The 24,028-nt window shown below is 35.4% G+C and overlaps 1 protein-coding gene across 21 annotated transcripts in view; it reads right to left on the bottom strand.

The window, feature by feature from the left end:
* Nucleotides 1–24,028, bottom strand: part of STAG2 (STAG2 cohesin complex component) — a 141,799-nt gene that overhangs the window by 27,201 nt on the left and 90,570 nt on the right. For all 21 annotated transcript variants that reach the window (XM_016942745.4, XM_016942747.4, XM_024353176.3 and 18 more), the window contains 13 exons: nt 23,901–23,980; nt 19,068–19,175; nt 17,322–17,433; nt 13,974–14,091; nt 13,446–13,549; nt 12,326–12,418; nt 12,115–12,204; nt 11,269–11,472; nt 9,369–9,439; nt 9,064–9,151; nt 8,890–8,970; nt 6,664–6,756; nt 3,994–4,168 (listed from right to left, as the gene is read on the bottom strand). In XM_016942745.4, the coding sequence (XP_016798234.1) occupies nt 3,994–4,168; nt 6,664–6,756; nt 8,890–8,970; nt 9,064–9,151; nt 9,369–9,439; nt 11,269–11,472; nt 12,115–12,204; nt 12,326–12,418; nt 13,446–13,549; nt 13,974–14,091; nt 17,322–17,433; nt 19,068–19,175; nt 23,901–23,980 (1,417 nt within the window). The remainder of the gene's footprint in view (nt 1–3,993; nt 4,169–6,663; nt 6,757–8,889; nt 8,971–9,063; nt 9,152–9,368; nt 9,440–11,268; nt 11,473–12,114; nt 12,205–12,325; nt 12,419–13,445; nt 13,550–13,973; nt 14,092–17,321; nt 17,434–19,067; nt 19,176–23,900; nt 23,981–24,028) is intronic.

The following is a 24,028-nucleotide window of genomic DNA, read 5'->3' as shown; positions in this document are numbered from 1 at the left end:
CTCCATCTAAACAAACAAACAAACCACTATCCCTTGTTAAATGAAATTAAAATTGTTTATGTTTATTAGCCATTTATAATTCCCCTGGTGAACAGTCTGTGCATATCCTATAAGCTCCAATATAAGGTTCCCAATATCAAAAACTATTTTATGTATAGTAAGAATGTTCCTTCATTTAATTAATTTTTCATCGTGTCTCTGGTAATCTTTGATAACTTCTAGTAAACTAAAACCAAATTTTAAGAGTAAGAATTTAAGATAGACCATCAGAGAAAGTTTTATCTCAAATGTATGTCCCAAGATGCAACACTATTTGCTTAGAAACCTAAGACATATCATTACACTGAATACATAAAGTAACATTTTCTTAACAGCTCTGTCACTATAATGGACAATTTCTACATGACATTGTTTCCAATCGCATACAGAAATTTTCCCTCTAAAGACTAAACTATCCTATGATATTCAGAGTTTTTAAAGTCCTGATTTTTATTTTTCTCCACTAATGGCTTGTCAAGAATTAGCCAACTTTTTCTCTTGTGGATGTTAAGGAATGTAGAGAAGTACCTAACACACTGGGCCTTTCATAAGTGTCAGCTGCCATTATTATTATGCATTGTCAATGAAATGCCTCTAGGAGCATTCCCTATTTTACTCTCCCTTTCTAATCTGATGTAGGCTAACAAATACAATATCCAAGGGTCTACAATACTAGATGTTAGGTGAGGATGAGTAACAATGGAAACTATCGTATGCTGCTGGAAGGAGGGTAAAACAATACAACCACTTTAGCAAAATATGATCAAGTTTAAGATGCACACACACTACATAATCTAGCAATTCCACTCAGGTATACACTAGAAAAGCAAATGTATATGTGCTCAAGGAGCTAAGCATTGAAATATTTGTTGTAACGCTATTTTAATTGAGGAAAAAGTAGAAATAACCTAAATGTCTAAAAATAAGAAAATGGATAAACTGTAGTTAACTTGTATCATATAATATTCAGCAGTTAGAATAAATGAATTGTAGCCACATGTCAACACTGAAAAAAATCTCAAGAATGTAAATTCAAAAAGGAAAACTGCACTGGGTGCAGTGGCATGTGCCTATAATCCCGGATACTGAGGAGGCTGAGGCAAGAGTACTGTTTGAGCCCAGGAGGTTGAGGCCAGCCTGAGCAATATAGCAAGATCTCATTTCATATTTTAAAAAGAAGAAAAAAGGCAAATTGCAAAATGTTCAACATAATATCATTTACATGGAAGTTAGCAAGAATAAATGAACTATGTATTATTAACAGATACAAATTCTTAGTAAAATAAAATTGAAATGCAAAGGTGTGATAAACAACAAATTTGGGGTAGCAGTTATCTCTAGGGAAAATGGGAGGATAATGGGATAAGGGAGGAATACAAATGAGGGCTTCTTTTGTAACTGTGCTTTTATTTCTTTAAAAAACCGAAAACAAACACAGCTAAATTTGACAAAGACTGATGGAATGGTTATGTAAAAATCTGTTATATTTTATACTCTTCCATTGGACTAGAATGCACTTCATTTTAAAAGTGAAAATAGTGCCAGGTGTAGTGGCTCACATCTGTAATTCCAGCACCTTGAGAAGCCAAGATGAGAGGACTGCTTGAGCCCAGGAGTTTGAAACCACCCTGGGCTACACAGCGAGACCTCGTCTCTATTAAAAATTAAATAAATTAGCCAGGCAGAGTGGCACACGCTTGAGTCCCAGCTACTCCAGAGACTGAGGTGGGAGAATCATTTGTACCTGGGAGATTTAGGCTGCAATGAGCTATATGAAGTCCACACCACTTCACTCCAGCCTGGGTGACACAGTGAGACCCTGTCACACACAAACACACACATACACACACACAAGTCTAAGGAGATAAGAAGTGTGGGTAATTCTAGGAAGGTCCTAGATAAATCAAGAGTTTTGGCAAGCTTACTCTAATTCAACTCCCCATGGACTAAATGAAGCTAAGGCAGCCCCAAATTAACAAAACGGTTATGTACTAAAACTTATTTTGTATCAGGTTTTAGAATCCAACTGTACTTTCTCATAGACGTTTTAGAAGTTTTAAAAAAAGACGTTTTATAAAGTCCTATTCATTTTTTGGATTAACTTCAGATGTTAGCTTCTCAAAAGATGTTTCAATACCTGCAGATCAGTGAGAACTTACTCTACATGCCCACAACACTTTGTACATGCCTCCATTACTTATCAAAAATTGCACTATAGGCCGGGCGCAGTGGCTCATGCCTGTAATCCCAGTACTTTGGGAGGCCCAGGCAGGCAGATGACCTGAGGTCAAGAGTTCAAGACCAGCCTGGCCAACATGGTGAAACCCCGTCTCTACTTAAAAAAAAAAAAAAAAAGAAAGAAAGAAAGAAAAAAGAAAAGAAAGAAAGAAAAAAAAAAAAGAAAAATTAGCTGGGCGTGGTGGTGGGCACCTATAATCCCAGCTACTCAGGAGGCTAAGGCAGGAAAACCATTTGAACCCGGGAGGCGGAGGTTGCAGTGAGCCAAGATTGTGCCACTGCACTCCATCCTGGATGGCAGAGTGAGACTCCATCTCAAAACAAACAAACAAACAAACAAACAAACAAACAACAACACTATAATTACTTCGTTCTTTTCAACCTGAATTTAATTCTCGAAGGATGAGACCTTGTCTCATCTTTTCATATCCATACCATCTAGTAAACTGCCTGCTGACCAATAAATGTTTGTCAAATCAATGTTATGAACAAAAGCATAACTAAGCCAATAGCTTAGAGTGACAGATGAAAAACTCAAAGTATATAAACTTCACTACATGGATTCTGACAACTGTTTTGGCTACTCTGGGTTTCTCATTTGTGTTGAGGTTAAGTTTTTAGTACATGAGCACAAAGCTCTCTATTGCTAAAAATAAGCTACATGCCATATACAGAATTACATATATACTTACACCCTGATATGCAGTGATACATCAGTATGGATATATACATGTTGATGTTGTATTTTCCTTTAAGTATTAACTTCACAGTTTGGGAGGCCGAGGCAAGAAGATCACTTGAGACCAGGAATTCAAGACCAGCCTGGGCAACATATCAAGACCCCATGTCTACAAAAAATTAGCCAAGCACGGTGGCACACCACCTGTAGTCCTAGCTACTCAGGAGGCTAAAGAGGGAGGACTGCTTTGGTCAGAGTTTGAGGGTGCAGTGAGCTAATATCATGCTACTGTACTCCAGGCTGGGCAACAGAGTGAGACTCTGTTTCTAAAATATAAAAATAAACAAAAATTATACCTTCAAACTAAAAACAAACCCAGAAAGACGCCGCCAAATATCACTTCTTTTCCATGACCTCATGCTAAAGTAAGGCAATTAGGGTGTGTAAACAATTAGGGTGTGAAGAGTAACTTAACACTAGGTAAGGCTGGTTTGATTCTTTTCCTGTAAACATTATATACTGCCCCAGACTTTTACAGAGCAGTTTCAAACATTTTTCTAACATTCAGAAATCAAATTAATACTCCCCAAATTAAAAAACAAAAAAAACCTACGGTATACAAGTACACAACAAAAAGTCACATAAATACTTTATTCTTTCCAAATTATCTGCATATTGGTATTACCAATGAATAAGGGCAAGAGGGAATAAATTTTATTGAGTACCTGCTATATGTCCAGGCACTGTACTAGTCATTTGACTCAATTTTTAACAGTTTTATGAGGTAGTTAGAAATTAGAAAGCAGACTCAGTGCTAGTGAGAAGCAGCGATCTGACTTGAAAGCCTATACTCTGCAACATCACGTTTTCTTTACAATAGTACAAAAAAATGAACATAAATTGTGCTGGAATATATACCTGTGTTTCACGTTTTTAAGGATAAAATATATTTTAGTGCACCGATGTACATCATTGTTACTTAAGTTTGCTTTTATGGTGGACACACAGATTTAATAAAAAGATGGCAATAAAATTACCTGCACTATTATTATCATCATCCTGTTCAATGAAGACATGATCCAAAATAAAGCTGAGCAACTCAGACTGCAATGAAGAATCAGGGGTATACACTAATGGCTCTAGCATGTCACGCCCTCCTGACATAATCTGATGGCTGAAGATCATCAAAATATCACACAGAATAGTGAAGGCCTATTTAAAAAAAAAAAAAAAAGAGGAAAGCATGCTATAATCCAAGGTTTCTCACTAACTGCCACAAATAATTTACATATTTAACACAGAAACAGAATCCAACTTTCTATATTTAAAAATCTTAAGAGAAATCAATGTTTAGTATTTTCCTAAGATTCTAAAGCTGCGAAGTATAATTTATGTAACAACGAATGCTTATATTTGTATAAGGCTTTACTAACTGCAAAGTAATTTCACAAATTTTTTTTAATTTTCAGCAACATTAAGTGACTTGTACAATATGTTACACACTACAAAAATATGCAGGGTCAGGACTCAAACTCATGTTTTCTAACTCCAAATCCCCTACTTTGCTCTATATTGCAATGCCCCAAGGTATTCATTCTCAAATATGAAATAATGTATAAACTTGGTACCACTCTTCATTCTACAGAAGAAAAAACATTAAAGAGATAAGTATTAGAATAGAGATCACAAAATCTATGGTACTTATTAAGCACTCTCATTGTTCACACGTGTACTGATTAAGTAGCGAAAACATAACCAGATACAGGGCTGCTTACTATTTATCAGGTAAACCTGAACATATTATAATAAACATAAGGCTGAAGTTGTATCTCAAGGAGCTTAATAAAAACTCTGCCATGGGTTTTAAATGGAGTCACAGACTAATTAATTATTTGTTGGGAAGGGGTAATGAAAATAGAAATTTAGGGTCACAAAGTAAACCAGAAAATACATTTAAAGGAAGATCATCCCTGGAAAGACAATATAATACAGAGCACAAAGCAGATCTTATTAAGAGTTTTGCCATTTTGGAACTAACCACATTTACTTTTTCTCTTTATGTTTTTACCCCTTCCTTCAGTCTCTTCTCCTAACTACTATAGTAGTAATTTATACCTATTAGCATATTTCAGTCTACAAAAACTTGCAACATAAAGAGTAAGGATATAAAGTATTAAGTATGATGATATTTACTAATTAGCTGAACTGGCAAATCAAGTGAGCTGACCAGGACACATTCTGGGAAGCTGTTGGGAAGACTGGGCACATAAGCTGTTTAATAACTAAATAATTAATCTCTATGGCCTGAGCAAGGGATTATATAGGAGGTTACACAGGATAACCCACAAGGATTATGTGTTAATGCTATAAAAATAGGGATTATTATGCTGAATATCTTGGTGTCCCATGCAATTATAAAGTAATATTTCGTGCATTAGGTTTGGATCCGTGCATGTCATTAAAATCCTATTCCAAGAGTTTAAATCTAAATTCAATTTACTACCATCAGAAATCTTGTTCCTTTCATCTGAATTATAGAGATGAAAATTAAAGTACCACACCCTTTATTGCTATAGTTCAAAACTACACACGTAAAATTGGAGAGAATTCAGCAATGCAATAGTTATGGCAATATACTTCATATTTTTGGAAAAAAAATAGCAAAAGTCAGTAACTGCATCTTGGCATGTGTGACCAAGCATATATGTATGGTAGGGACAAGAGAGAGCTGGAAATAAGAAAAAAAGAGACTACCAGCTGGGCATTGAATGAACATTTTAAACTATAAAAATCCAAATATGTTTTATTAAAATTAGCTTCGGTATTTTTAAATTAAATAAAGACAAGTGCCAAACAAAGGGCTGGTTATATTTGAATAACACTGAACTAAAATAAATAGTACCTAACATATCACAGTGTCCAAAAATCATAGTCAGGTTGACTATTGGGATTCTACCTGAAAAAACAAAGGTTAAGCTGTATGAAATGGTTGCAAACCTTGAAATCACCATAATCATTTTGACTATACCATATTAATAGTTCTTATGAAATGCTTGTGAAAACATCTTCCCATAAAAGCATTTGAAAAGCACGTTTCCAACGAAGCTTAATCCTCTCAATTAGGGAATTAGAATTGAACATGATGTTAGTTCTAGGATCAAACCAGGTAACAGTCTATTTCGAGAACTGAAAAGGTTAGAAGTAATGGAAGCATGAAGGCATACGCGTTGGGAAGGTAACACTTGGAAGACAGGGAAGTGATTATAAATGTTTATTTCAGACAAGGTCCACAGGAAGATCAGGATGAGCGAGAATGCCAACATCTGATACTCTCAGAGATAACAAAACCTTGTGGACTTTTCTACCCTGGAACAAACTTGTCATATTAGTTGCTTTCAGGAATGACTTTTGTTAATTTCATACATCTATAATTTGTATGAAGTCTGTTTACCATGTGTCATAAAGAAACAACAACATAAAATGACAATAAGGGTAATCTATAATGCAATTATAAACCCCATATGAAATTAATCAATTTTATTATGCACAAATCCAATATATTAACCTATTTTTTTAGTCTAATATACATAGGCAGATACAAGATATTTCTGCTTTGCTCAATCTTAGTATTATTTAAACTTTCTACATTAGTTCAGATTTTATAAAGGTTGCTTACAAAAAGATTACCATCTATAGTAATTACTAACCTGTTCTTTAACAGTAGTATTCACGTTGGTCAGGTAATGTTGACATATCTGACAAAATACTCTCATTTGTTTCTTTAAACGCAGCAAGTCCTCCTTGAAAAAATTTAACATTAACTTTTAAAAAATATTGTATAAACAATTCAGCATTTCTTTAAAATGTTTTCAATTATGTAAAACATTATCTCATATATAGCTTTATTAACTCTACTTCTGCATTTGATTTAAATTTCTTCTTTATAATTTATAAGAAATGAAAACAAAGAGACGGTTTGTCTTACAAATCTCACCAAATTGCAGCCTTAAAAATATGAGGTACATTAATAGATAATATCCTAAGGCTTTAGGATATTAAGAGGATGAGAAGACTTATATAATTGATATGGCAATCTTTAATAAAGCCACTAGCACAGAATGCTAATAAAGATTTACGCTCCATGCTCACATTATTTCAAGGGTGGTCAACCCATAAATGGAAGAAAATAATAAAAAAGAAACAGCATCTTCCATTTCTTGTTGGAAGGATACTGCTGTATTTTATAAAAACTCAGAATGGAAAATATTTTGTGGTATTACTATAAACTTTAAAATGTGTCAAACTTTTTATTTTTATTGGGTTTTTTTTGTTTTGTTTTTTTCTTTTGAGATGGAGCTCACTCTATTGCCCAGGCTGAAGTGCAGTGACATGATCTCAGCTCACTGCAACCTCTACCTCCTGGGTTCAGGCAATTAATTCTCCTGCCTCAGCATCCTGAGTAGCTGAGATTACAGGTGCATACCATCACACCTGGCTAATTTTTGTATTTTTAGTAGAGACAAGGTTTCACCATGTTGGCCAGGCTGGTCTCGAACTCCTGACTTCGAGTGAGTGGCCTTCCTCAGCCTCCCAAAGCGTTGGGAGTACAGGCGTGAGCCACTGTGCCTGGCTTACCATAAATAATTTTATATTCATCCCTTTCCTCTACTAAAAATACTGCCTTTTTTCCAGTTTATTTTTTAACTTCCAACATAGGTGAGCAATTATACATGGTAATATAGTCACCGTTCCTACTACAAGCTTAACATTTAGTTAAATTAACTTTTTCCTAAGTGTTTGATAAAAAGCACACAATGGGCAGGGCACAGTGGCTCAGGCTTGTAATCCCAGCACTTTGGAAGGCCAAAATGGGCGGATCAGTTGAGGCCAGGAGTTCACAAGCCTGGTCAACATGGTGAAACTCCATGTCTACTAAAAATGCAAAAGTTAGTGGGCGTGGAGATGCATGACTGCAGTCTCAGCTACTTAGGAGGCTGAGGCACGAGGATTGCTTGAACCCGCAAGTCAGAGGTTGCAGTGAGCCGAGATTGTACCACTACACTCCTGCCTGGATGACAGAGCAAGACTGCCTCAGAAGGGGGGGGAAAAAAAAAAGCACACAATGTTAACAATACTATATTGATTTTTCAAGAGGAAAAATCCATTTGTAGATATAACAACATCTTAAAAGCCCAGAGAAATTCTAAGTATTTAACATTATTCTGTGGGTTTAGGCAACACAAACTTATTATCAAGAGGATTACTTTTTGAAGAAAATGCCTACAAACACCTAACTCCAGAACTCTTAGAAACTGCGTGATATTTCTAAAAATGAGCCCAAACAATATTTAAGGCAATATCCAGTACTACAAGTACAATGTTTAAGCTTCCAGTTTACAAATGGAAAAGGCAGTCCTGTTTAGTTCAATTACTAAACACATTAAGGATTATCATTATGGGTAAAGCTTTAAAAGCTCTATATGTACTAATAGCTGGCGCTGGCACATTATATATTCAATCCGAAAATGATTGATCATGAATTTGGAACATCACTAGAGAGATCTTGAATATGAATAAGGTTATCCCAAAACAATACCAGAGCATAAGAAGATCTAGGGGGAGTTGGTTTATTATCTTCAATTTATGTAATCTAATACTTATATCTGTTTCAAAGGCTCTTGCTCACCAACTTTGAGAATACAGAAAACCACAGATTATGCCACCTTCAAATGTGAACAATTTTTAATTAAAAATCATACCTTGAAACAAACCATATCGATATCCTCTCCACTGAATATACATCAAACTACAAATAACAGTACATTAGAAACAAGCAACATTTCACTGAAATAACTGATCTCATTAAATGTGTGTTTGCTGAAAACAGTTAATGATATTTAGTCTAATAAAAACACTACTGAACCACCACAAACCTTTGTAGAGCTGCTTTCAGTTATCTTAGCAAGTTGCCAAAGGATTACATAGTGAGTACACTGCAGTGCGTGAATAACAATCTGTAAAAAGAATCAAAGGATACAGTTAAAATTTAAAAGTCACAAGACTTCACTTTTCAAAGATAAATGTGTAACTAGTAAATAAATAAAAACCTGCTCAGGCATGTCTCCATTTTCGATTCCAGTTTTCAAGAGTTTGTAATTACAAGCAAATAAATCCCACTTTGAAAGGTCATGGGCACTGTAAAAAAAAAAAAAAAATTAAGTTTTATTAAAAAGCTAAGCCTAATGACAATTGTTTTGGACTTGACTGTTAACAGAATGCAGTAAATGCAGTAAACTTTAAAATGCCCCCACAACGACAACAACAAATTAGCTTAGAAATTAACATAACCCACAAAACATGCAAGTTTATTTCTACAGATTTAAGAAAACAGGAACTTCCAAATTCAACTTACTTATGAAAAGCAGTAATCCTCTTCAATGTTGACAATACCTGATATGCATCATCTTCATCAGGTTCTTCACCCTATAAATATTAATTATACATTAAGAACCATCAAAGTGAAAACTCCTAGGCTATCAAAATGTTACTATTACCTTGAAAAATGAAAAATAACATAACAAAACCCACAAATGAACTTTGTCATTCAATACCTAGATCTGGCCAAATTTAAGGCAATATGGCTGGGGAAGTAAGTCAACACAAGTTTATCATAGAAACATCACAACTGAGAGAAAAAACGAAAATGACATTCTTCTTTTTCTTCTAAGTAAACTTGACACAAAATTATAAAGGCATCTATTTTTTCACAGTAATAAATGCACTAGGACAATAAAATACTTAAATGACAAGAAGATCAGAAGGACAATACCTAAAGGACAAAATCTAAGTACCTTAAACATATATCATCATGAAGACATATGACACTAATCACAGATAAACAGGGAAAAACCCTCTGAAAAATGACTAGATATGCTGGTCCCATTTGGATATCAACATCTATTAATATACTTTTCAACTTAGGGTAACTTAACTTTCGAAAAATTTTACCAGTCTTACTACAGGAAACATAAAATTGCTTACACATTACTCAATCTACTGTGTTGAACTCTAGTTCTCTCAAAAAAGCACTTGTTTTTAAACTATAACTCTTCTACAAAGTAATTAAATTTAATTAAACCATTGCTTGATTTTAATTTGTCCTAATCAAAATTATATTCAGCCAAGAGTAGAGCTATTAAAATTTTTAACTAAGAATGTAATCATCGTACATCAACATATTTGCACAAACCTCCAATTAGTAAAACTTAATAAGCCCGGAATAACAATATACATCAAATAAAAGTTAAATGAGTAATTAATAAAACAAGAAAACTAGAAATCACAAAGTCCATATGATCTTACAGCATTAATGATAAAAGTGATGTGGAAAAGGCTAATGGCATTAATTTGACAATTATGAATTTTTATTTTAATCAAAAAAACTTAATGTAAATATATATTTCTGGAAAAAATAACAATCACAACAAAAATACAAGTGTATTTAAGTGCTATGCACCAAGCCTCTTTGGAAATACAAGAGAAAACACAGGAAACTCCAACAGTAGCAGCGGCTATAATAATAATAACTTATTAAAGTTTTATAATATCAAAACCCAGACTGGGTGTGTGGCTCACGCCTGTAATCCCAGCACTTTGCAAGGCCGAGGTGAGTGGATCACCTGAGGTCAGGAATTCGAGACCAGCCTGGCCAATGTGGTGAAACCCCATCTCTACTAAAAATACAAAAATTAGCCTGGTACAGTGGCACACGCCTATAGTCCCAGCTACTCAGAAGACTGAGGCCGGAGAATCGCTTGAACCTGGGAGGCAGAAGCTGCAGTGAGCCGAGATCGTACCACTGCGCTCCAGCCTGGGCAACAGAGAAAGACTCCGTCTCCAAAAAAAAAAAAAAAAAAAACATAATGTCCTTCCCTAACCTACACTGCCAAAACACTTAGAAATACTCTACTTTTTTTTAGGCTACCTAGTCTAAATCTAGCTCTCCTTTTCTGTTCCATTAACACCCTATTCCTTAACAGCCCTGGTTCAATAAAAACCAGGTAACTGTTCAGATCATTTCTCAAAACAAAAAAGATGTTAGTTTTGCTTTCACCTTCTCTGAGTCACAGATTCTTACCACTTTCCTGTTTTGGTGGAGGAGTAGCCTGATGAGTCATAGAATGAAAAGCCTGAACATCTTTTCAAAATGCTGCTAGGGACTATCACCAAGACTTAACACTTGGGTGACTAATTAGCTTACTGCAGTAGAGGGGCTCAACTGACAAAATACTTGTAATAGTTATAATATATACCTCTTGCAGAAAATCTTCAAGAAGCCGGTTAAATTTATCTGCCAATTCATCTATCAGTTGACTTCTTGAAATATCTACTCTGTTGAAGATTGTGAACTCTTCATTACAGAGTGCATGGTAAGTTTTAGAACATGCTTCCAAAACATCTGTATCTGTGTGCTTCTCTACAATATTCCGGATCTGTCGCAATAAGGCATCCAAATGCTGCAAAATAATAATATTTTTCATCAAAACTAAGGCATATATGATAGGTATAAAGTGACTTCATGACCATACCACCATGGAAAAAATTTTCAAATACACTAACTCTACAACACAGAGCGTACATTTTAAGGTGCTTTTCTAATCATGATAAATAAATACACTGATCCATCCATACTTATTCCTCAACTTTAAGGGAGATATTACCTACCTCATAGGGCTATGGTGAGAATGCTAACATATACTAAGAGCTTACATTAATCCACAGAACATAGCAAAAGTGTTCAATAAATATTAGTTGATTTTGTCTTATAATTGTTATTATCATCTATGGCCATACCACCCTGAATGAGCCCAATCTCATCTAATTGTTATTATCTAGTTATCCACCCCCAGTCTCCATAAATGATCAGTGACATAGTCATATAATAGCTAAGAATGAAGGTACAGTTGTGGGCATGAAGCAAAGGGAAGCATCATTACCGCTATTCTGTAAGTCAAACTAAAGTACAGAAGACCTAAGCTATAGGTTTCCTTTCTTAAAATACGTTCCAAAAACACATTTTAAGAAATATAAACAAACGCTATGATGAAATGAACTGAATAATTTTTCTTAAAGGTTTTTTTTACACAAAATAATCTTACCTTTTCTAATCGTCCAGTGGTATATATTTCCAAATCAAAGTACTGAGGCAACTGCAACAAGTTAGTCACCTTTTCTGCATCTACAGAGTACTGTGAAATATATAGATCATGTTAAAAATATCACAATAAGAAAGCATTATAATATTCTGTGAGGCATTTAGGGAAAAAAAACTCATTTCTTAGTAGCACTATGATATTGACACAAACTTACTTTTGCTAATAACTGAGGAAGGGCCACGGCAAAAAGCTCAGTGATTTTTGTCCTATCATCCAACTGTGTCTTCTTCTCCTTTGCTGTAAGCACCTAAAGGAACAGAAAGACTTCTGTATTTATTAAGCCCATTAGCACTGTTAAGTGTTCAAGTTTTAGTTAAAACATACAAAATGATTACTAAAACTATATTTTAAGAGATGGACACAAAAATTTCACTATAAAACATTAACCCTAAAAGTGACATGAAAGAGAAAACTACACATTATAAAAACAAAAAGCCACCTGAAATAACAAAAAAAAATTTGGATAGTCCTATAGGGAAAATCAATATCCAATAAGACTAACCAACTCTACCTTCAGATGGTAGGAGAATCAGTTAAAAATAGGAAATATAGTTTAAGAGCTTATATATAAAATACTGGGATTGACCAGCATTTCTGCTTACTCTAGGCTGTGGGACATGACACATAAGTAACAAATTCAAAACACTAAATTGCTATCAGCAATTAGCAAAAAAGAAACAGAAATTTTTAAAAAACAGAAATAGAAAACACAGAAAGCATCACATTGTCTTTGATAAAATTTTGTTTCAGTTATGCACACACAAACATATTCATGTGTAATACGTCACAATATAAGAATGAATTTTTATGCTTTACAGTCAAAAGTTTGAAAGCCTGTGGAATTGTTGGTATAAAATGCAAGTTCATGTAAACTTTACAATAATGCATTAAAATCTGATTCCAGGAAATAGAAATTTCCCTATTTTAATAAAAAATTATCTCCATTTTTATTTCTGATTTTATTTTAGAAGAAATAGAAAGCAAATCCATAAATAAAACATACAACTGCACCATTCCAAATGGTGTATGCTACATTCAGTCATGAAGGCAGGGACTGTCAATCATATCTCCTGCAGCAACTAAAAAAGTATATTACAGAGAACTCAAATTTCTCAAATTGCTAATGCTTTAAAATTTACCTCTAACAAATTTATAAGCAAAGGTTGTCTGAAAAATAAAACAAAATTGTTTCATGGCTAAAATGGAATTTTTAAAAAGATACTGAAAAAGGAGAAATGGAGTTTAGAATATTGAAAAGACACTGATTGGCATACCCTTTTTCCTGTCCCTCTTCCCACGGGAGGATGACATTCAGCCGCTTGTCTAATGGTACAAAGCATTATTTCAATCAGAGCACTCTCTTGCCTATCTGTTAGTGCTAAAAAAAAAAAAAAAAAAATTCAGAAAGAGTTAGCTTATTTCTTCTCCCTATATGCCACTTGTAATTATTACATAACAGTTTCTTCTGCCTGTAAACAGAATCTGCCCTAAGGTACTAAAGAAAATCCCATTACTTTATCACAGAAAACATAACCTTCCTAAAACCCTCAGCATCCCAAATCTATCCACCACAGATCCATACATTTGGGTAAAAAAAAAACCCAGATACAAAAAAATAAAGAATGTTGACAGCAATTACATCTTTTTACATAGCATAATATTTATATGAAAACAAAACTATGCACGAAGTAAAAGATTTTTCTATCAAATTGTCTTAAAACTAAAAGGACAAATAAATGGAATGAGTAAAAATCTACTTACAAAACTGTCTAAACAAAAATATCATAATTAAACATCCTTACCTTCCTCTCCACTAAGTGGCTCTTCCAGTAACAAGCTATTCATACATTCCCAGTCTTTCAGCAGCTCAGTAGCACAGTCCCACATGCTATCCACAAGGTATGCTGCATGCTCATGTAACTAAAATTTAAAAACAGCAATGTGGTCTTAGACAATTAGCATACTAGCCTTAACTCAAAAGAATGGAAACTTTATTGACATCATCTACAAACTCTCAAACAGCAATCTATTTTTTGACGTCAAATAGATGAAAGGACAGAGAAGAAACTGCCTTAGTTTGCTTGCTGTAAGAAAGACGTGTTAGGTAGCATCATTACACATTAACAATTATCATTAAAACATTAATATGAAAAAATTTTTTATTATTTTTATATAAAATATATATATTTATAATAAATTATATATATTTGGGGGGGTGGCGGAGATGGAGTCTCGCTCTCGCCCAGGCTGTTGGGAAGTGGTGCAATCTCGGCTCACTGCAACCTCTGCCTCCCAGGTTCAAATGATTCACCTGCCTCAGCCTCCCATGTAGCTAGGACTACAGGCATGCACCACCACGCCCGGCTAATTTATGTATTTTTAGTAGAGATGAGGTTTCACCATGTTGGCCAGGCTGGTCTCAAACTCCTGACCTCAGGTGATCCACCCACCTCAGCCTCCAAAAAGTGCTGGGATTACAGGTGTGAGCCACTGCACCCGTCCTGAAAAGTATTTTATAAAAAGATTATATACATACTTACCGCTTATTTGGACCCAATATATCAGTCAGCTACTCTCAATTCTTAGATATGCTATGAATTTATTTTAACTGAAGGGGAGTGATAATGGTTAATTAAAACACAAAATGCATGTTTGTCAATTCAATATATAAGCAAATCATTCTCTTCATTATGTGAAGCTTAAATGACCCTACTGTTAGCTGGGCATGGTGGCTCACGCCTGTAATCCCAGCACTCTGGGAGGCCGAGGCAGGCAGATCACCTGAGGTCAGGAGTTCGAGACCAGCCTGGCCAACGTGGCAAAACCCTGTCTTTAGCAAAAATACAAAAATTAGGTGTGGTGATGCGTGCCTGTAATTCCAGCTACTCTGGAGGCTGAGGTGGGAGAATCACTTGAACGTGGGAGGCAGAGATTGGCAGTGAGCCGAGATCACACCACTGCACTCCAGCCTGGGCAATAGAGCGAGACTTTGTATCAAAAAACAACAACAACAAAAAACAAACCCTACTGTTTCCTGACTCCTTTGGCGGGGGGAGGAGGGGGCGTGCAAATCATAATCATTATACAAAAAAAAGCTGTCAAAGCAATTACAAATAATAAAAAATCTAAATCTAAATCCTTTATGAACATAGAGGGAATGTCCTCAAAAACTGGCAAACCGGGCCACGTGCTGTGGTTTATGCCTGTAATCCCAGCACTTTGGGAGGCCAAGGAGGGAGGACTGCTTGGGCCCAAGAGTTGAAGACTAGCCTGGGACACAAGACACCCCTACTGTCTACAAAATTCTAAAATAAACTAGCTGGGTGTGGTGGCATGAAGTTGTAGTCGGAGCTACTAGGGAGGCTGAGGCAAGAGGATCAACTGAGCCCACAAGTTCAAGGCTGCAATGAGCTATGATTACGCCACTGCACTTCGGGCTGAGTGACAGAGCAAGACACTGTTGCTTAAAAAAATAAAATAAATAAAATAAAATAAAATATTTGCAAACTGAATCCAACAATATAGAAAAAGAATAACATCATGAACAAGTAGGTTGATTCAACATTTAAAAAGTCATTCAACATAACTCGACACATTAACATAATAAAGGATAAAAATAAAACAATCATCTCAAGGAATGCAGAAGCATTTTACAGAATTCAATTTCCATTCATGTTAGAAACTTTCAGCAAAGAAAAGAATAAAAGGAAACATTCTCAATCGGATTATAAATATCTACAAAACACCTATAGCTAACAATGTAATTAATGTCGAAATACTGGACACTTCTCCCATAAGATCAGGAGCAATCCAAAGATGTCTACTTGAGACAGAGTCTTGCTCTGTCACCCAAGCTGGAGTGCAGCAGCATGATCTTGACTCACTGCAACCTCTGCCTCCCCGGTTCAAGCGATTCTTGTGCCTCAGCCTTCCAAGTAGCTGGGATTACAGGCATGCACCACCATGCCTGGATAATTTTTGTATTTTTAGTAGAGACGGGGTTTTGCCATGTTGGCCAGGCTGGTCTCAAACTCCTGGCCTCAAGTGATCCACCCGCCTCAGCCTCCTCAAGTGGTGAGAGTACAGGCGTCAGCCACCGCACCTAAGCGCAACATTCTACTGGAGGTCTTAGACAATTCAATAAGGCAAGAAAAAAAATGAAAAAAAAAATGTTGGAAAGGAAAAGGAAAATTATCTTTATTTACAAATGACCTGATGGTGTAATGTAGAAAATCCTAAAGAATAAAAAACCAATTATATATCCATATATAGAAATAACTAGAAAATTAAAAGGCCTGATCACTAATTAAATAATAGTATGTAATATGAACACCAAAAATAAATTTTGAGCCCTCTCAAAATCTGGCTAACATTGTAGATTTCCAACTTTAGGGAGACTAGTTTAAGTCTACATCTACAATTGCAATGGCAGGTACCAACATTTGAAATCTTACAATGTTCTAGAGATCTGTGTTAAGTTTTATACAGATTATTTCAGTGTTAACTAAGAATTTATTACCCATCTTTTTACTAGGAAACTGAGGCTTAGAAAGAATAAGTAGCTAAACCAAGGTCACACAAATAGTAAGCAGAGTAGCCCAACTGACAATTAGGATTTTGAACTTTAAAATTAATATTCTCAGCACTATACATAAATCCTACTGTTTGAACATCTTACTAGAAGAAGAAAGCGACCGGGCGCAGTGGCTCATGCCTGTAAATCCCAACACTTTGGGAGGCCAAGGCAGGCGGATCACCTGAGGTCAGGAGTTTAAGACCAACCTGGTCAACATGGTGAAACCCCGTCTCTACTAAAAATTAGCTGGGCATGGTGGCACACGCCTGGAAGCCCAGCTACTCGGGAGGCTGAGGCAGGAGAACTGCTTGAACCTGGGAGGCAGAGGCTGCAGTGAGCCAAGATGGCGCCACTGTATTCCAGCCTGGGTGACAGAGCAAGACTCTGTCTCAAAAAAAAAAAAAGAAGAAGAAAAGTAGAAAGCATATTTAAAAAAAAAATTGGGGGAGTGGGTGGCTCTCCATTCTATTCACAATTTACTGTGCTACAAGGAATATTTTTTAAACGTGCCTCATTTTAACCCCTTTTCCAAAATTTTTTGAACCTAAGTATAAAATAAATACTATCAACTAACCTCACTTTCTAGAAAGAAAAAAACCAATGTCTTAACAAGGTTGGCATTTGGACCTTGTCTTCCTCTTCTTTTCATCATTCCATCCTCCTCTGGATCTCTACGACTGAAGAGCCTGTGAAAAAAGTAAAATATTTATTTTACGACAACAACAACAAAAAATTTTCCAATAAAAAATTAACTGTTTCAATTTCATATCTAAGGATCTAACAAAGGAGTAAAGGAGAACTGGGTAGGTACAATATCATCCAACATTATGGCACACCATGCAAATAATTGCTATAAACCTTTTTCATTTCATGTTTGATGGTAATTCTAAGTCCTTTTAAACTAATTTCTCAAGTTAATTGTACTGAGTTATAAACTATTTGTTTTTAAAAACCTTACTGTATTTTATGTAACTGTTGCCTTCCATAAAAGTAGTACATTGACAAAGCTACACCATTTATGCTAAAAAATCTATGATACATATTCATCTTGAAAACTAAACATATACTTTCCTTCCATCCTTCTGGCAAAAGTACCCCAACTTACTGTCCTTTTACTATGGATAGCATGAGCATTTTTCCTCATAAACAACAAGAGAATTAACACTAAACAGCAATGAATAGAAAACTGTAGTGTAAATGTTTTATACCACCTACTCTTCCTAATAATTGCTGCACCCCCAACAGGCATTTTAATAACACCATAGGAACAAGAAAAGTTTAATCTATATGGCTCAAAAGAGTCTCTTTGAAAGCCATTATATAACAATCTTTGTTTTCTGTGAACAGATATTCACACTTCTACTCATACTACCTAATCTGAGTTAAATAGGATCACAAAAGTAAAGAGACTGTAGAATTCTTGGGATTCTTATGTCAAACTTTATTAAATACTTGAAGAACCTTTTAATATTTTCTAAAGGAAAGGAAAAATAAGTTGAAGACTAAATACAGCCTGTAGTCCCAGCTACTCAGGAGGGTGAGCCACGAGAAGCACCTGAACCCGGGAGGCAGAGGTTGGTTACAGTGAGCTGAGATCGCACCACTGCACACTCCAGCCTGGGCAACAGAGAGAGGCTCTGTCTCAAAAAAAAAAGCCTAATTATAGCATAAGCAATATTTAGATGCTGAAGCAGGTAATAGAAGGGTAAACAATTAGGAAGAGGTCAGTCTTAATATTATAATATAGTTAGGTATCTTTCTAAGCATGTTTACTGAAAGACATGGGTACATTTCCCTTTTTTTTTTTTTTTTTTTTTTTTTTTAAGACGGAGTCTCGCTCTGTCGCCCAGGCTGGAGTGCAGTGTCCCAATCTCGGCTCAGTGCAAGCTCCGCCTCCCGAGTTCACGCCATTCTCCTGCCTCAGCCTCCCGAGTAGCTGGGACCACAGGCGCCCGCCACCACGCCCGGCTGATTTTTTGTATTTTTAGTAGAGACGGGGTTTCAACGTGTTAGCCAGGATGGTCTCGATCTCCTGACCTCGTGATCCACCCGCCTCGGCCTCCCAAAGTGCTGAGATTACAGGCATGAGCCACTGCGCCCAGCCTACATTTCCCTTTAAAGATCTAACTTAAAATAAATCAAAGAACTTAGGAGAAATCTAAACTTTTAAAGGAAAAAGTAAAATGTGAAAGCTTCGATATGATCTGTAGTAATTTTTAAAATAAGTTATATATATATAATCTTAATGTCAAGTATAACATAACAAATTACTGTTATGAAAGTATGCCTTAGAAAATGAGTAACAGAAATATAGATTTACTTTTTGTAGAGAAATTCTCCAGCTGCTACTGCTACTGGCCGGTGAGCTGAATAAACCAGATGATAGACATTTTCACAATCTTCTGCAGTGAGAACTTCTTCACTACTCCTAAGAAATAAGCAGTAACAGGTGCTTTTAGTAACGTCCTAATTCTAAGCATATTAACAGTACAAAAACTTATGCTCATACTTTTAAAAAGTTGTAAAGTTTCATGAATTTGTGTTAAAGGAAAAAAAAAAACCAAATCAAGCTTATTTAATTACCATCTACCAAAATCTATCAAAGATAAATGGCAGGTAAAATTAAAAGTGAATGCAGAAGGTAAACAAATAAACGTTTAAAAGAATTATGTCACATGGATGCTAACAGAAAAGGAAGACAAAATAATGAAAACCCATATAGAAAGTAAAGGGGCAGCAAGCTAAGAGCTTAGAGTTAAAAATCACAGATAATATAATACTTTGCTTATATTTCATAGTAATATTAAGTCACAACATTACATCAAAATATACTAATGGCCCATTTATATCACATCAATCAAAAATGCTTCATCCACCATGTACTGAACACCATGTAAGGCAATGCAAGTGGTTTTCCCAAATAACTAAAATCTAAGTGCCAAAGATCTTTAATTGCAATCACTGGGGAAAAAAATCTTACTAAAATGTAATGCTCATTTTCTTTTTCTTATCTTTAAAGAACAAAATAAGCCTAACAAAATATTTTAGATAAATCATCATCATTAAGGCCCATCAACCACAGTACCCCAGGGTAAACGCTGTTGCATTCTTCCCTTGCAACTGCATTCAGAGTCCTGGCCCCTGGCAGCTCTTTCTCTCCCAATATGCTTCTAGTCTACTGTGATATATATAATCTAGGTTTTTACCATTATATGTAAATTCAAATCATAGGACCACTGCCAGAGGAAAAAAGCCTAAGAATACTGGATAGTTGAAGCACACAGATCCTCTTTACTTTTTGGTTTTCTGTTGTGCTGAAAGCTTCCAGAAGTCTGATGTCTAAGAAGTATTACTTCTTTTTGAGAGAAAAAGAACTAAATTGTTAAAATTCAAGTTTCAAAAGCACACTGATTTCAATTGCTCTTTATATAATATCAGATTGTTCTTGGAAAAATAACTTGTGTGTTTTTAACAAAATAACACTGAATCAGGCTGGGTGTGGTCACTCACACCTGTAATCCCAGCACTTTGGGAGGCTGAAGTGGGTGGATCACTTGAGCCCAGGTGACTAGGCTGGGCAACATGAGACCTAATCTCTACAAAAAACGGAAAGAAAAAAAAAATTAGCCGGACATGGTGGGACTACAGTAGCTATAGTCCCAGCTACTTAGGAGGCTGAGGTGGGAAGATGGATTGAGCCTGGGAGGGCGAGGCTGGAGTGAGCCATGATCATACCACCTGGGTGACAAAGCAAGACCCTGTCTCTAAAAAACAAAACAAAAAAACACTGAATCAAACAAGTTAAAGTACTGTAACTCTACAGAAGTTCACTCATTTTAACTTTTTGAAAAGGAACGTTTCTAAGAAATTTAAATTATTAGGTATATAGATGGCTGAATATCAACATGAATGGGTACGTCTATTACCTTTGATAAAAATATCAAAGAAGATGTTTCTAGTGTACTGTGGAGGATGGTGGGAAAGAAGCTATAGAAACATATGTAGCATACTATTACTTTATTTCAGAATTCTTTCAAAATTTTTATATACAACATGTGTGTATAACATTTATGATTTTAAAATATAATTAAAAATTAAAGAAAGAATGCAACAGTTAACAGACTGCTCAAGAAATCCCAAGGTAAGTGAGTTCCCTGAATTGTCAATATCTGTAGAACTGCCTTCTTTTTAATTACTGCAATGTTGTCCGATTCATAGAAATGGGAATAACCACTACCATCTCACTGAGCTGCAGTATTAAATGAAATTATCCATATAAAGTGCTTATATTAGCTATTATCTTACATACTAATTTAATTCTTCCTCTATTGATATGCACCCTTGGTTGTTTTCAAAATTGTGCTATTACAAACAATGCTTTGTTAGAGAACATGAGCATTTGAAATTCTGATAGATACTGTCAAGTTTTTCTCCAAGGAGCTTAGACCAATTTATACTCCCATCAACAATGTAAAAGGGCCTGTTATGTCACAGCCTCAACAATATAGTGTAATTACCAAACACTTTCTATCTTTGCCAAGCAAACAGATTTAAAAGTCTCACTTTAATATATATGTTTGTAAGTGTGGCCCAACATCTTTTCATATGTTTAAATTCATACTTTTCTGTCAATAATCTGATTTATAATATTTGACTGTTTTCCTATTATTACAGATTTCTTTAATTGATTTGCAGAAATTAACTCCTTTGATGCAAAAATATCTTGCCCAATCTGAGATCTGTTTTCTGAGTTTATGGTATTTTATGCCATACAGACATTTTTAGGTTTTTATATAGTTAATTCATTGATCCTTTTATATCTAGCTTTTGTGTCATGCTCATGAAAGCCTTACATGGTCATTTTAGTGGTGCATATGTGTTCATCTCTATTTTTATTCTGCTTCATTGATCTTTTTTGTCTATTCATGTACCAGGACCAAAATTTTTAAATTACTATGATTTTATAATACATGACTTAAAATTACATTGGGCTAGTCCTCACTCATTAGTTTGTATCATATTCTTCTGGCAACTCTTACATGATAAATTTTCCATATGAAATGTCACAATTTGCTTGCTATGGCCAAAAAAAAAAAAATTCCTTTGCCTTTACTATTTACATTGTGGTAAATATACAGAATGGGAAGATTACAAGCCTTTAAATACTGAGTTTTCCTAGGTAAGCTTTCCAAATTCAAGCCTTCTTTTATGTCCCTTAGTTGCATTTGATTAATGTTTCTTTGCATATATGTGGTGGATTTCTTATTTCTAGGTATTTTTATAAAACGTTATATTATTTTGAAATGAGAAGGCTCTGATTTTTAACTCTCTCAACATACCACCCAAGTGCTTGGTATAGAGACATCACCTGATAAATATTTATCCTGAAATGCAGAAAACAAGTGTTGGTGAGGACGTACAGAAATTGGAAATCTTGGCTGGGTGTGGTAGCTCATGCCTGTAATCCCAGCACTTTGGGAGGCCAAGGCAGGTGGATCACCTGAGGTCAGGAGTTCGAGACCAGCCTGGCCAACATGGTGAAACTTCGTCTCTACTAAAAATACAAAAATTACCCAGGCGTGGTGGCAGGCACCTGTAATCCCAGCTATTTGGGAAGCTGAGGCAGGGGAATCGCTTGAACCCGGGAGGTGGAGGTTGCGGTGAGCCGAGATCATGCCACTGCACTCCAGCCTGGGCGACAGAGTGAGACTCCATCTCAGGAAAAAAAAAAAAAAAAAAGAAATTGGAAATTTTGTACATTGCTGGTGGGAATGTAAAACAGTGCAACCTTTGTAAAAAGCATTATGGCAGTTCCTCAAAAAAAAATTAAACAGAATTACCATATGATCCAGCAATTCCACTTCTGGGTATACATACAAGAACTGAAAGCAGAGACTCAAACAGATACTTGCACACATCTATGTTCACAGCAGCATTACTGACAATAACTGAAGGTGGAAACAGTCCAAATGTCCATCAATGCAAAAATGGATAAATAAAATGTGGAATATACATATAGTGAAATATTCAGCTATAAACAGGAGTACGTGCTGTAATAATGTATGAAACTTGAAGAAATTATGCCAAGTGAAATAAGCCAGATGCAAAAAACAAATATTGTATGATTCCACTTATACGAAATATCTAGAATAGGCAAGTTCATAGAGATAGAAAATAAAACAGTGGTTACCAGGATCTGGGGAAAGGGGACAATGAAGAATCAGTGTTTAATGGGTACAGAGCTCCAGAATAAAGTGATGAAAAGGTTCTGACAATGGATAGTGGTGGCAGTTGTACAACAACGTAAATATAGGTAATGACAGTAAACCATACTTTAAAATGGTTAAAATGGTGAATTTTACATAATCTATATTTTACTACCATTTTTTAAAAAGGAAAAATATGAATAACATCACTATCAGATATTAACACAGAATAGGTCTTAAATTCAGATTGTTTAAAGATGCTATGAGAAGTATAACAGACATTCTTATAAATGCTCATACTCTAAAAGTGTAACAAAATACAATAAGCATGTTTTTTAATACACTGATGTGCTTATTTCAAGAGCATCAAAAACAGAAAAATAGGAAGGAAATCAATCTGCCAAGAGAATGGGAACACATGAATTCCTAGCTCAGTTAGAATTTCCATATTCGGTCAGGCGCAGTGGCTCACGCCTGTAATCCCAGCACTTTGGGAGGCCGAGGCGGGCGGATCACGAGGTCAGGAGATCGAGACCATCCTGGCTAACACAGTGAAACCCCGTCTCTACTAAAAATACAAAAAATAAGCCAGGCGTCGTGGCAGGCGCCTGTAGTCCCAGCTACTCGGGAGGCTGAGGCAGGAGAATGGCGTGAACCTGGGAGGTGGAGCTTGCAGTGAGCTGAGATCGTGCCACTGCACTCCAGCCTGGGGGACAGAGTGAGACTCCGTCTCAGAAAAAAAAAAGAAAAAAAAAAGAATTTCCATATTCTATGGTTCCTTCTTCCTGTGTTTTCTCAACTATACATGAAGAAATTCAACTTCTAGCTGTAAACCTCCATGACGTAAGCTACTAAAATTTAGACCTAGATGAGTCTGAACCAAATACTCTAATATATTATTTAGATATCTGAACATTAGTGCAAATATGCAACAAATACATACTTACTGTAAAACAAGAGTGAGTAATTTTATTGCTTGTACTGCAACATCATATTCTTTGTCAAGGGTCATAGACACAATTCTATCCTAAGGACAAAAAAATTAAAATATTTTTAAAAGGAAAGCAAGAGAAAA

Source organism: Pan troglodytes, chromosome X (genome assembly GCF_028858775.2).
Source record: "Pan troglodytes isolate AG18354 chromosome X, NHGRI_mPanTro3-v2.0_pri, whole genome shotgun sequence".
NCBI classification, from domain to species: Eukaryota; Metazoa; Chordata; class Mammalia; order Primates; family Hominidae; genus Pan; species Pan troglodytes.
The sequence above is the reverse complement of the archived record's forward strand: the minus strand, read 5'-3'. Positions and strand labels throughout refer to the sequence as shown.